General features: G+C 45.1%; 1 protein-coding gene across 1 annotated transcript in view; it reads left to right on the top strand.

Moving 5' to 3' along the window:
- Window positions 1-14,252, top strand: part of LOC133447791 (uncharacterized) — a 779,477-nt gene that overhangs the window by 279,463 nt on the left and 485,762 nt on the right. Inside the window, exon 3 of the mRNA XM_061726502.1 lies at window positions 129-141. Within this exon, the coding sequence (XP_061582486.1) occupies window positions 129-141 (13 nt within the window). The remainder of the gene's footprint in view (window positions 1-128; window positions 142-14,252) is intronic.

Raw genomic sequence — 14,252 nt, 5'->3', positions numbered from 1 at the left:
GCCGTGGGCAGGGCTTCAGGGCTCCCCAGGTGGCGCCGCGGCGGCAGCCGGTACTGCGGCAGTCAGATCAGGGCGACCTGAGGGTCCAGCTGGATGCTGCTCGGCGCGGGAACGCGGGACGCGGGCAGCGTTCGGGTCGAGGTCGGGGCAAGGGTCCCCGTGCGGCCTCGTCTCGTCCCTGACAGTTGGTGGGGCCCAGCCCCCTCTTGCCGTCCCCTGGCTCAGACCTTGTTCTGGGGGACAATCGGGGCCGACCCCTGGGTAGTTTCCACCATGACCCAGGGGTATCGGGTGCAGTTTCTGCACAAGCCCCCACAAACAGAGTCCGTCACCCTCACGGTAGTGACAGACGCACAGCAGAGAGGGGTTTTGGCGGCGGAGATCGGCACTCTCCTGGCGAAGAGAGCCATCAGGGAGGTGCCGCGGATCAACCGGCAGGCTGGGTTCTATTCCCGTTATTTTCTCGTCCCCAAGAAGGATGGGGGGTTGAGACCGGTTTTGGACTTGAGGGGGCTCAACAGATTTTTGAGACCCCTGCGTTGCAGGATGCTGACGGTGCCGAGGGTCCGTCAGGCGGTTCTTCCGGGCGATTGGTTTGCCACCATCGACCTGAAGGACGCCTACTTCCAAGTTCCAATCTGGGAGGGTCACAGACGTTACCTCAGATTTGCTTTCAGCGGCAAAGTCTACGAGTTTTGTGTCCTTCCATTCGGCATTTCTTTGGCCCCGCGCACGTTCACGCGGTGCATGGATGCGGTCTTGGGTCCCCTGCGTCAGGAGGGCATGCGCATCCTGAATTATCTGGACGATTGGCTGGTGTGTGCTCGCTCAGCGGAGCTATGTCGCGACAACGTTGCTCGACTCCGGCGGCATCTGGATCTCCTGGGCCTGCGTCTCAATCTGGCGAAGAGCAGGCTTCAGCCATCGCAGTCCACGGACTTTCTGGGCATGTGTGTGGATTCCAGGGCGGGGACACTGTCCCTGACTCCGGTGAGACAGGCTGCCATCAGGACGTGCTTGTCTCACTTTCGGCTGGGAGCCAGAGTGCGCTGGAAGCTGTGCCTCCGCCTGCTGGGGTTGATGGCGGCCACGGTGCACGTGGTGCCCCTGGCGCTCTTGCATATGCGGCCGATACAACGGCGCTTCCTGGGACTGGGTCCCTGTCCACAAAGAGACGGGCAGGCCAGGGTGTCGGTGACACGCAAGATGCGGCTGGCTCTCCTTTGGTGGGAGCAGCCTGCCACGTTGACAAGGGGCAACACACTGGGCCCTGTTGTGCGTCGCCAGGTGGTGTCTTCGGACGCCTCCCCGGTCGGCTGGGGTGCGGTCCACGAGGGCAGCGGCGTCAGCGGTCGCTGGCAGGGTCATTGGTTGGCCCAGCATATCAATGTGTTGGAGCTGCGTGCGGTATATCTGGCGCTTCTCCACTTCGGGCCAGTCCTGGCGGGCCGCCATGTGCTGGTGCGAACAGACAGCACGGTGGCGGCAGCGTATGTCAACAGGCAGGGGGGCTTGGGCTCCCCTCGCCTCTGCAGGATGGCGCGGATACTATGGGACTGGGCTCACCCACGGTTCAAGTCCCTGAGGGCGATGCACGTGCCGGGGGTCGTGAACGTCGCTGCGGACCGACTCTCGCGGGGGGGCCCCCTCGCCACGGAATGGAGACTGCATCCCCAGGTGGTGCAACAGATCTGGGACCAGTTCGGTACCGCAGTGGCCGATCTGTTTGCGTCCAGGGCGACAACACACTGTCCCCTGTTCTTTTCCGTGGGGAGGGACGACCCTCCGCTGGGCACAGACGCGATGGCGCATCAGTGGCCCCGGGGTCTCCTCTACGCTTTCCCTCCCTTTGTTCTTCTTCACTCGGTCCTTCAGAGAGTCCGGGTCGAGGGCGTGAGCCTCATATTGGTGGCTCCCTATTGGCCGCAGATGTTCTGGTTCTCGGCGATTGCGCCCCTTCTCCAGGGTCAACCCTGGGAGCTTCCGGTGCGCCGGGACCTCCTGTCGCAAGCCCACGGGACTCTCTTTCATCCCTTTCCCCGGGGTCTCAAGCTCTGGGCCTGGCCCCTGAAAGGGCCGAGTTTCTAGCCATGGGGTTGGCCCCGGCTGTAGTGGGCACTATGGAGGGGGCCCGGGCTCTGTCTACGACGAGGGCATACATATACAGATGGGGAGTGTTCCGATCGTGGTGCGATGCGAGGCAGTTAGATCCTCTGACTTGTGGGGCTGGTGACGTCCTCCTGTTCCTCCAGGGACTGTTGGAGGCGGGTAGGTCCCCTTCGACTCTCAGGGGGATGGTGTCGGCCATAAAGGCAGCCCGTGTCGGGCCGCGCAAGCTGTCGGGGGACAGTTGCGCCCTTATTGCCCGGTTCCTTCGGGGCGCCCGTCGGGGTCGCCCCTCACTTAGAGGGCCGAGACCGCCCCCCCCTCCTTGGGATTTGGGACTAGTCCTGGCGGCCTTGCGTCACGCGCCTTTTGAGCCCCTGGAGTCGGTCGAGATTCAGTGGCTCTCTTTCAAGACGGCCTTCTTGCTGGCTATCGCGTCTGCGAAGAGGATAGGAGAGCTCCATGCCTTGTCGGTCCATGAAGACTGCTGCCGGTTCCTGCCGGGTGATGCTGGGGTGGAGATGCGGCCGAACCCAGCTTTCCTACCGAAGGTGTGGGAGTCCCAGGCTAGTCAGTCCTTGGTCCTGCGCCCCTTCAATCCCCCGCAGGGTGGGGACGCCGAATTGCAGACGTCCTTGTGCCCTGTCAGGGCCCTGAGGGCCTACATTCAGCAGACTCAGGCCTACAGGGCGACGGACCAGCTCTTCGTCTGTTATCGGCCTAACTGTAGGGGTCAGCCGGTCTCGAAGGACCGGCTGTCTCATTGGGTCGTGGAGACGATTCTGGAGGCTTACAGGCAGGCGGGCAAGCCGGCCCCGACCCGGGTGCGCGCACATTCGGTGCGAGGCGTCTCTACCTCATGGGCTTTGTGGCGGGGTGCCTCGTTGTCCGAAGTTTGTGCGGCAGCCTCTTGGTCTGCGCCCTCCACATTTGCTAGGTTCTACTGCATGAATATGGCAGCCGGCACTCCGTTCGCGGAGCGTGTCCTGGGCGCTGCGCAGTAGAACAGCTCACCGTGCCTCCGGTCGCCTCGGTTTGGCTCGGGGTGATGTTGGGTTTTCGGCTAGCCGTGCGTCTGGCCGGCTATTTTACTTTATTGACTGGCCTGCGTCTGGCAGGGCCAGCTGGGCCTAGGTTGCGTCTTGCGCCTAGGCCGTGACGTCTTATTTGACTGACCTTTTGCGTCTGGCGGGGTCAGCTGGGCCTAGGTTGCGTCTTGCGCCTAGGCCGTGACGTCTTATTTGACTGACCTTTTGCGCCTGGCGGGGTCAGCTGGGCCTAGGTTGTGTCTTGCGCCTAGGCCATGACGTCTTATTTGACTGACCTTTTGCGTCTGGCGGGGTCAGCTGGGCCTAGGTTGCGTCTTGCGCCTAGGCCGTGACGTCTTATTTGACTGGCCTTCTGCGTCTGGCAGGGTCAGCTGGGCCTAGGTAGCGTCTCGCGCCTAGGCCACGAGTTATACGGCTTTTGCTGGCAGAGTTTTTTCGATAGGCGGGCTCATTTGGGGTTGAACCGCTTTGGCTGCCGTGGGGCGGCTGGTCTGCTCGTTCTTCGCGGTGTGTCTTACAGCGTTCCCATACAGATAAATGAAATTAATCTGTAGTGGAGAGTCAGTCTCGAACACGAAAGAGAACGGAGGGTTACACGGTAACCCAGGTTCTCTGAGTGGAGAGACTGACTCTCCACACAAGAGCCGCTCTGAACGTCGTGTCAATCAAAAATTAAATCAGGGTGGCACTGCCCACGGGGAGCTTATGTAGCCCCGTGATTGGCATGGAGGCAGGGCCACCAGTACGTGTGTCTTAAAGAGGTATTCCACGAGACTGCCTCGTTCGAGGTCAGTTCCCATACAGATAAATGAAATTAATCTGTAGTGGAGAGTCAGTCTCTCCACTCAGAGAACCTGGGTTACCGTGTAACCCTCCGTTATCATTGCCCCAACCCAAACACTAACTATGTTTTTCAGTGGAGTAAGTGCTTCTTGTTGGGGTACTTTTAAGACCTTTCCATCGTCCAATGTACAAGCTCAACATTTCTTTTGAAACATCAGTGGGATATACACCTCAACTTTATGCACATTCTTTGAAGGAAAGACTGGTAAGTGCTTATAAGTTGGGGTGTGAATCTTGTTTCACTTTGCCACTTTTCCTGACTGTCCCTTTGTTTAGTACCCATTTTGCTTAAATGTAGATCTGATTATGATTATTTGTCAATTTTCTCACTGTACTTTTGTGTTGTTTACAAAGATACAGCTATATCTTTCAAACAGTTAATCAAGTGAACCAGTGAAAAGCAGACTGAGCACTGTTCACATCTCAACAGCCTTTCTTTCATATTGAGATGATTATTGTTGCTCGTCAGGGGAGAGTCGTTGGCGGACCGTCACCTCCACCACTGAAACTTTGTCAAATGGAGGTGGAGTTTGTTGGAGTCATTCAGCATTTAAAAGGGTAAAGTCTGCTCCAAGATCAAGACTTTCAGTGCAGTGTTGACAACACAGAAGATACTGGAAGATTTCACCTCATCTACAGAAAAGAACCTGTGTAAGAAACAGGTTTGTTGTTCTGACTCAGAATGACCATTTACTTCTTGATTTCATGAAATGCATCTTGGTGGGCATTTAATTTTCACGAGAACACCTCAAATCGTCTCACTTTTGGTTTTTCAATTCAAAAGTGCTTCTCTTTGGGGTTGTTTTCGTCATGATGGTTTTGTCAAAGAGGTCTAACAACATTCTTTAAATAAGTTGGTCAGTAAGATTACCTTAACATGGGCACTGACTTGATTTCTGGACAGTAAGTGCTAATTGTTGGGGTAGTCTTGTTGTCCTTTACAGTGCAACATTTACAAAGAAATGAAAAAAGTATGAAAGTATGTTAATTTAAAACGTGAAATATATTTTCAAGTCATTTCTATTGGCCCAATATGAGCATTGCCTTGGTACTTGAATTTAGTAAGTGCATCATGTTGGGGCAGTGCAGCATGACAAGAACCACTATGAGTAAAATAATTTAAATGTTTAAGGACAACATACATCCAATATTCTAGGGTTTAAGAGTATTTGACTTTACGTTTTTCTTTGTTCTGTGTGTGTGTACTGAAATATATTTTGAGGATATCTGATTCAGACTGCCTCAAACAGAAATACTTGTGATTGTTCTATTCACAAGTGCTTCTCTTTGGGGTTGTCTTGGTTATGGCAAATTCCATAGTGCACATTTTCATCAAACTGGACATCATTTAAGCACCTGAATGTCCTGATCCCCGTGGAAATATGCAAGAAATCAGCTTTACAAGGCAATCAGTAGTTATATTGGTTCTTTGGTTGAATCACGAGTCAGACTTGGCCGTTATCATTGCCCCAACACAAACACTAACTATGTTTTTCAGTGGAGTAAGTGCTTCTTGTTGGGGTACTTTTAAGACCTTTCCATCGTCCAATGTACAAGCTCAACATTTCTTTTGAAACATCAGTGGGATATACACCTCAACTTTATGCACATTCTTTGAAGGAAAGACTGGAAAGTGCTTATAAGTTGGGGTGTGAATCTTGTTTCACTTTGCCACTTTTCCTGACTGTCCCTTTGTTTAGTACCCATTTTGCTTAAATGTAGATCTGATTATGATTATTTGTCAATTTTCTCACTGTACTTTTGTGTTGTTTACAAAGATACAGCTATATCTTTCAAACAGTTAATCAAGCGAACCAGTGAAAAGCAGACTGAGCACTGTTCACATCTCAACAGCCTTTCTTTCATATTGAGATGATTATTGTTGCTCGTCAGGGGAGAGTCGTTGGCGGACCATCACCTCCACCACTGAAACTTTGTCAAATGGAGGTGGAGTTTGTTGGAGTCATTCAGCATTTAAAAGGGTAAAGTCTGCTCCAAGATCAAGACTTTCAGTGCAGTGTTGACAACACAGAAGATACTGGAAGATTTCACCTCATCTACAGAAAAGAACCTGTGTAAGAAACAGGTTTGTTGTTCTGACTCAGAATGACCATTTACTTCTTGATTTCATGAAATGCATCTTGGTGGGCATTTAATTTTCACGAGAACACCTCAAATCGTCTCACTTTTGGATTTTCAATTCAAAAGTGCTTCTCTTTGGGGTTGTTTTCGTCATGATGGTTTTGTCAAAAAGGTCTAACAACATTCTTTAAATAAGTTGGTCAGTAAGATTACCTTAACATGGGCACTGACTTGATTTCTGGACAGTAAGTGCTAATTGTTGGGGTAGTCTTGTTGTCCTTTACAGTGCAACATTTACAAAGAAATGAAAAAAGTATGAAAGTATGTTAATTTTAAATGTGAAATATGTTTTCAAGTCATTTCTATTGACCCAATATGAGCATTGACTTTGTACTTGAATTTAGTAAGTGCATCATGTTGGGGCAGTGCAGCATGACAAGAACCACTATGAGTAAAATAATTTAAATGTTTAAGGACAACATACATCCATGATTCTAGGGTTTAAGAGTATTTGACTTTACGTTTTTCTTTGTTATGTGTTTGTGTACTGAAATATATTTTGAGGATATCTGATTCAGACTGCCTCAAACAGAAAGACTTGTGATTGTTTTATTCACAAGTGCTTCTCTTTGGGGTTGTCTTGGTTATGGCAAATTCCATAGTGCACATTTTCATCAAACTGGACATCATTTAAGCACCACGAGTCAGACTTGGCCATTATCATTGCCCCAACACAAACACTAACTATGTTTTTCAGTGGAGTAAGTGCTTCTTGTTGGGGTACTTTTAAGACCTTTCCATCGTCCAATGTACAAGCTCAACATTTCTTTTGAAACATCAGTGGGATATACACCTCAACTTTATGCACATTCTTTGAAGGAAAGACTGGAAAGTGCTTATAAGTTGGGGTATGAATCTTGATTCACTTTGCAACTTTTCCTGACTTTTCCTTTGTTTAGTACCCATTTTGCTTAAATGTAACAACATTCTTTAAATGAATTGGTCAGTAAGATTACCTTAACATGGGCACTGACTTGATTTCTGAACACAGTAAGTGCTAATTGTTGGGGTAGTTTTGTTTTCCTTTACAGTTAACACATTTACAAAGAAATGAAAAAAGTATGAAAGTATGTTAATTTTAAACGTGAAATATATTTTCAAGTCATTTCTATTGGCCCAATATGAGCATTGCCTTGGTACTTGAATTTAGTAAGTGCATCATGTTGGGGCAGTGCAGCATGACAAGAACCACTATGAGTAAAATAATTTAAATGTTTAAGGACAACATACATCCATGATTCTAGGGTTTAAGAGTATTTGACTTTACGTTTTTCTTTGTTATGTGTGTGTGTACTGAAATATATTTTGAGGATATCTGATTCAGACTGCCTCAAACAGAAAGACTTGTGATTGTTCTATTCACAAGTGCTTCTCTTTGGGGTTGTCTTGGTTATGGCAAATTCCATAGTGCACATTTTCATCAAACTGGACATCATTTAAGCACCTGAATGTCCTGATCCCCGTGGAAATATGCAAGAAATCAGCTCTACAAGGCAATCAGTAGTTATATTGGTTCTTTGGTTGAATCACGAGTCAGACTTGGCCGTTATCATTGCCCCAACCCAAACACTAACTATGTTTTTCAGTGCTTCTTGTTGGGGGTACTTTTAAGACCTTTCCATCGTCCAATGTACAAGCTCAACATTTCTTTTGAAACATCAGTGGGATATACACCTCAACTTTATGCACATTCTTTGAAGGAAAGACTGGAAAGTGCTTATAAGTTGGGGTATGAATCTTGATTCACTTTGCAACTTTTCCTGACTTTTCCTTTGTTTAGTACCCATTTTGCTTAAATGTAGATCTGATTATGATTATTTGTCAATTTTCTCACTGTACTTTTGTGTTGTTTACAAAGATACAGCTATATCTTTCAAACAGTTAATCAAGTGAACCAGTGAAAAGCAGACTGAGCACTGTTCACATCTCAACAGCCTTTCTTTCATATTGAGATGATTATTGTTGCTCGTCAGGGGAGAGTCGTTGGCGGACCATCACCTCCACCACTGAAACTTTGTCAAATGGAGGTGGAGTTTGTTGGAGTCATTCAGCATTTAAAAGGGTAAAGTCTGCTCCAAGATCAAGACTTTCAGTGCAGTGTGGACAACACAGAAGATACTGGAAGATTTCACCTCATCTACAGAAAAGAACCTGTGTAAGAAACAGGTTTGTTGTTCTGACTCAGAATGACCATTTACTTCTTGATTTCATGAAATGCATCTTGGTGGGCATTTAATTTTCACGAGAACACCTCAAATCGTCTCACTTTTGGTTTTTCAATTCAAAAGTGCTTCTCTTTGGGGTTGTTTTCGTCATGATGGTTTTGTCAAAAAGGTCTAACAACATTCTTTAAATAAGTTGGTCAGTAAGATTACCTTAACATGGGCACTGACTTGATTTCTGGACAGTAAGTGCTAATTGTTGGGGTAGTCTTGTTGTCCTTTACAGTGCAACATTTACAAAGAAATGAAAAAAGTATGAAAGTATGTTAATTTTAAATGTGAAATATGTTTTCAAGTCATTTCTATTGACCCAATATGAGCATTGACTTTGTACTTGAATTTAGTAAGTGCATCATGTTGGGGCAGTGCAGCATGACAAGAACCACTATGAGTAAAATAATTTAAATGTTTAAGGACAACATACATCCATGATTCTAGGGTTTAAGAGTATTTGACTTTACGTTTTTCTTTGTTATGTGTTTGTGTACTGAAATATATTTTGAGGATATCTGATTCAGACTGCCTCAAACAGAAAGACTTGTGATTGTTCTATTCACAAGTGCTTCTCTTTGGGGTTGTCTTGGTTATGGCAAATTCCATAGTGCACATTTTCATCAAACTGGACATCATTTAAGCACCACGAGTCAGACTTGGCCATTATCATTGCCCCAACACAAACACTAACTATGTTTTTCAGTGGAGTAAGTGCTTCTTGTTGGGGTACTTTTAAGACCTTTCCATCGTCCAATGTACAAGCTCAACATTTCTTTTGAAACATCAGTGGGATATACACCTCAACTTTATGCACATTCTTTGAAGGAAAGACTGGAAAGTGCTTATAAGTTGGGGTATGAATCTTGATTCACTTTGCAACTTTTCCTGACTTTTCCTTTGTTTAGTACCCATTTTGCTTAAATGTAACAACATTCTTTAAATGAATTGGTCAGTAAGATTACCTTAACATGGGCACTGACTTGATTTCTGAACACAGTAAGTGCTAATTGTTGGGGTAGTTTTGTTTTCCTTTACAGTTAACACATTTACAAAGAAATGAAAAAAGTATGAAAGTATGTTAATTTTAAACGTGAAATATATTTTCAAGTCATTTCTATTGGCCCAATATGAGCATTGCCTTGGTACTTGAATTTAGTAAGTGCATCATGTTGGGGCAGTGCAGCATGACAAGAACCACTATGAGTAAAATAATTTAAATGTTTAAGGACAACATACATCCAATATTCTAGGGTTTAAGAGTATTTGACTTTACGTTTTTCTTTGTTCTGTGTGTGTGTACTGAAATATATTTTGAGGATATCTGATTCAGACTGCCTCAAACAGAAAGACTTGTGATTGTTCTATTCACAAGTGCTTCTCTTTGGGGTTGTCTTGGTTATGGCAAATTCCATAGTGCACATTTTCATCAAACTGGACATCATTTAAGCACCTGAATGTCCTGATCCCCGTGGAAATATGCAAGAAATCAGCTCTACAAGGCAATCAGTAGTTATATTGGTTCTTTGGTTGAATCACGAGTCAGACTTGGCCGTTATCATTGCCCCAACACAAACACTAACTATGTTTTTCAGTGGAGTAAGTGCTTCTTGTTGGGGTACTTTTAAGACCTTTCCATCGTCCAATGTACAAGCTCAACATTTCTTTTGAAACATCAGTGGGATATACACCTCAACTTTATGCACATTCTTTGAAGGAAAGACTGGAAAGTGCTTATAAGTTGGGGTGTGAATCTTGTTTCACTTTGCCACTTTTCCTGACTGTCCCTTTGTTTAGTACCCATTTTGCTTAAATGTAGATCTGATTATGATTATTTGTCAATTTCCTCACTGTACTTTTGTGTTGTTTACAAAGATACAGCTATATCTTTCAAACAGTTAATCAAGTGAACCAGTGAAAAGCAGACTGAGCACTGTTCACATCTCAACAGCCTTTCTTTCATATTGAGATGATTATTGTTGCTCGTCAGGGGAGAGTCGTTGGCGGAACGTCACCTCCACCGCTGAAACTTTGTCAAATGGAGGTGGAGTTTGTTGGAGTCATTCAGCATTTAAAAGGGTAAAGTCTGCTCCAAGAACAAGACTTCCAGTGCAGTGTGGACAACACAGAAGATACTGGAAGATTTCACCTCATCTACAGAAAAGAACCTGTGTAAGAAACAGGTTTGTTGTTCTGACTCAGAATGACCATTTACTTCTTGATTTCATGAAATGCATCTTGGTGGGCATTTAATTTTCACGAGAACACCTCAAATCGTCTCACTTTTGGTTTTTCAATTCAAAAGTGCTTCTCTTTGGGGTTGTTTTCGTCATGATGGTTTTGTCAAAGAGGTCTAACAACATTCTTTAAATAAGTTGGTCAGTAAGATTACCTTAACATGGGCACTGACTTGATTTCTGGACAGTAAGTGCTAATTGTTGGGGTAGTCTTGTTGTCCTTTACAGTGCAACATTTACAAAGAAATGAAAAAAGTATGAAAGTATGTTAATTTCAAATGTGAAATATGTTTTCAAGTCATTTCTATTGACCCAATATGAGCATTGACTTTGTACTTGAATTTAGTAAGTGCATCATGTTGGGGCAGTGCAGCATGACAAGAACCACTATGAGTAAAATAATTTAAATGTTTAAGGACAACATACATCCATGATTCTAGGGTTTAAGAGTATTTGACTTTACGTTTTTCTTTGTTATGTGTGTGTGTACTGAAATATATTTTGAGGATATCTGATTCAGACTGCCTCAAACAGAAAGACTTGTGATTGTTCTATTCACAAGTGCTTCTCTTTGGGGTTGTCTTGGTTATGGCAAATTCCATAGTGCACATTTTCATCAAACTGGACATCATTTAAGCACCACGAGTCAGACTTGGCCATTATCATTGCCCCAACACAAACACTAACTATGTTTTTCAGTGGAGTAAGTGCTTCTTGTTGGGGTACTTTTAAGACCTTTCCATCGTCCAATGTACAAGCTCAACATTTCTTTTGAAACATCAGTGGGATATACACCTCAACTTTATGCACATTCTTTGAAGGAAAGACTGGAAAGTGCTTATAAGTTGGGGTATGAATCTTGATTCACTTTGCAACTTTTCCTGACTTTTCCTTTGTTTAGTACCCATTTTGCTTAAATGTAACAACATTCTTTAAATGAATTGGTCAGTAAGATTACCTTAACATGGGCACTGACTTGATTTCTGAACACAGTAAGTGCTAATTGTTGGGGTAGTTTTGTTTTCCTTTACAGTTAACACATTTACAAAGAAATGAAAAAAGTATGAAAGTATGTTAATTTTAAACGTGAAATATATTTTCAAGTCATTTCTATTGGCCCAATATGAGCATTGCCTTGGTAGTTGAATTTAGTAAGTGCATCATGTTGGGGCAGTGCAGCATGACAAGAACCACTATGAGTAAAATAATTTAAATGTTTAAGGACAACATACATCCATGATTCTAGGGTTTAAGAGTATTTGACTTTACGTTTTTCTTTGTTATGTGTGTGTGTACTGAAATATATTTTGAGGATATCTGATTCAGACTGCCTCAAACAGAAAGACTTGTGATTGTTCTATTCACAAGTGCTTCTCTTTGGGGTTGTCTTGGTTATGGCAAATTCCATAGTGCACATTTTCATCAAACTGGACATCATTTAAGCACCACGAGTCAGACTTGGCCATTATCATTGCCCCAACACAAACACTAACTATGTTTTTCAGTGGAGTAAGTGCTTCTTGTTGGGGTACTTTTAAGACCTTTCCATCGTCCAATGTACAAGCTCAACATTTCTTTTGAAACATCAGTGGGATATACACCTCAACTTTATGCACATTCTTTGAAGGAAAGACTGGAAAGTGCTTATAAGTTGGGGTATGAATCTTGATTCACTTTGCAACTTTTCCTGACTTTTCCTTTGTTTAGTACCCATTTTGCTTAAATGTAGATCTGATTATGATTATTTGTCAATTTTCTCACTGTACTTTTGTGTTGTTTACAAAGATACAGCTATATCTTTCAAACAGTTAATCAAGTGAACCAGTGAAAAGCAGACTGAGCACTGTTCACATCTCAACAGCCTTTCTTTCATATTGAGATGATTATTGTTGCTCGTCAGGGGAGAGTCGTTGGCGGACCGTCACCTCCACCACTGAAACTTTGTCAAATGGAGGTGGAGTTTGTTGGAGTCATTCAGCATTTAAAAGGGTAAAGTCTGCTCCAAGATCAAGACTTTCAGTGCAGTGTGGACAACACAGAAGATACTGGAAGATTTCACCTCATCTACAGAAAAGAACCTGTGTAAGAAACAGGTTTGTTGTTCTGACTCAGAATGACCATTTACTTCTTGATTTCATGAAATGCATCTTGGTGGGCATTTAATTTTCACGAGAACACCTCAAATCGTCTCACTTTTGGTTTTTCAATTCAAAAGTGCTTCTCTTTGGGGTTGTTTTCGTCATGATGGTTTTGTCAAAGAGGTTGTTGTGCGTCTCGGGGTAGCTTGGCTGTCCAGTTATCAAGGCTAATGATAATTCTATTAAAGAATTATTAATAATTAATAAAGTTGACTATTTATCAAATCATATTATCAAAATGATAATTCTCGGGGCACCACCGCCGGGCCTTACTTCCGGTGGGATTCGATAACTAAAACAGCAGAAAATCAGTCTCATATGATTTTTGATTTATCCTGCAGAACAACAAATCTTACAGAATAACAGTGAAGGCGTGATATCCGAACACTGGGCTCTGCTTAAACAAATCAACTTGTGACCAAATCTTGCATGAAATAACAACCACCACTCGTTCAAAAAATCAATCAGGATTTATTCACATACAGGTATCAAAAGATGGTAAATAAATACCCAATAAATCCCGATGGCAAAACTACCTTATTACAAAACCATTAACTAACTAGAAAAACAACAATCAATAGAAATTAAATGAAAGTTAAAATGCATGAAATGAAAAGAAAAGAATCAAATGTGATAATAATAAAGATGATAAAGAACACAATAATGATAACGTACAGTAATCTCATTAAACATAAGTTCAGCTTTACACCGTTCTAACTGACTGATCGCCCACACGCCACCTCACGTCTCCTCTGGATTCTGGATCTGGGCTGCGGGCTCTGTCGGGGTTCCAGTCCGATGCGGCCTCGTTTCTCTCGGCTCCACCATGCGGCTCGGTTCGGCTCAGTCCTGTGGAGACCCCACGGGCAGGACGATCCTGCAGGGGTTCCCCGGGGCGGGCAGCTGCTCAGCTTGCTCTCCACGTTCCTCCTTTGAAAAGAGATGCAGTCTTTCTGCGTCTCACAGCCGGGCAGGTCTCTCCGATCACGGAGCCGCTTGACGCGCCTCCAGGCGTGCGAGGACAGTCCACTGGAATCAGGGCCGTCGCCGTCTTCCACCAAGGCGCGGGCTCACGGATCTGGAAGATTCTGGCTTCCGGGCTAAGGGAACTCAAGCAGAGAAAAGGTTAAAAGGAGCAGGAGGGCCGGAGCGCTGCCTCGCTCCGTGACCGCAGCGGATCTCCAGGCCAAGCTGGGGCAAGGGCATGCAGAGCATGGGCCGGCCGTGGAGCAACGCTCCGCTGGATCTTCTCTCCCCCCTCCCAGGGGGGGAGGAGGAGATGTGATCTTTGGCCCACAGCCAAAGGTCCAGCTGCTCAGGACGGAAGGTTGGTCGGAAGGGAAGAGAGAAAGTCTTGGTGCAGCACAGAGTTTTGTATCTCCGCGCGCTGCGATGACGTCATCAGTGCCTCACTCGGGATTGGGTGCGCGTCGCTCTCAGGCGCCGCCCCATCCCGCAAGGCATGCTGGGATTGTAGTTCATGGCAGGGTCGCCATTTTATGAGGCACATTAAAGCCAGTTCCA

This window comes from Cololabis saira, chromosome 1, assembly GCF_033807715.1.
Source record: "Cololabis saira isolate AMF1-May2022 chromosome 1, fColSai1.1, whole genome shotgun sequence".
Lineage (NCBI taxonomy): Eukaryota > Metazoa > Chordata > Actinopteri > Beloniformes > Belonidae > Cololabis > Cololabis saira.
Note: the sequence above shows the minus strand (reverse complement) of the source record. Positions and strands in the feature narration are given on the sequence as shown.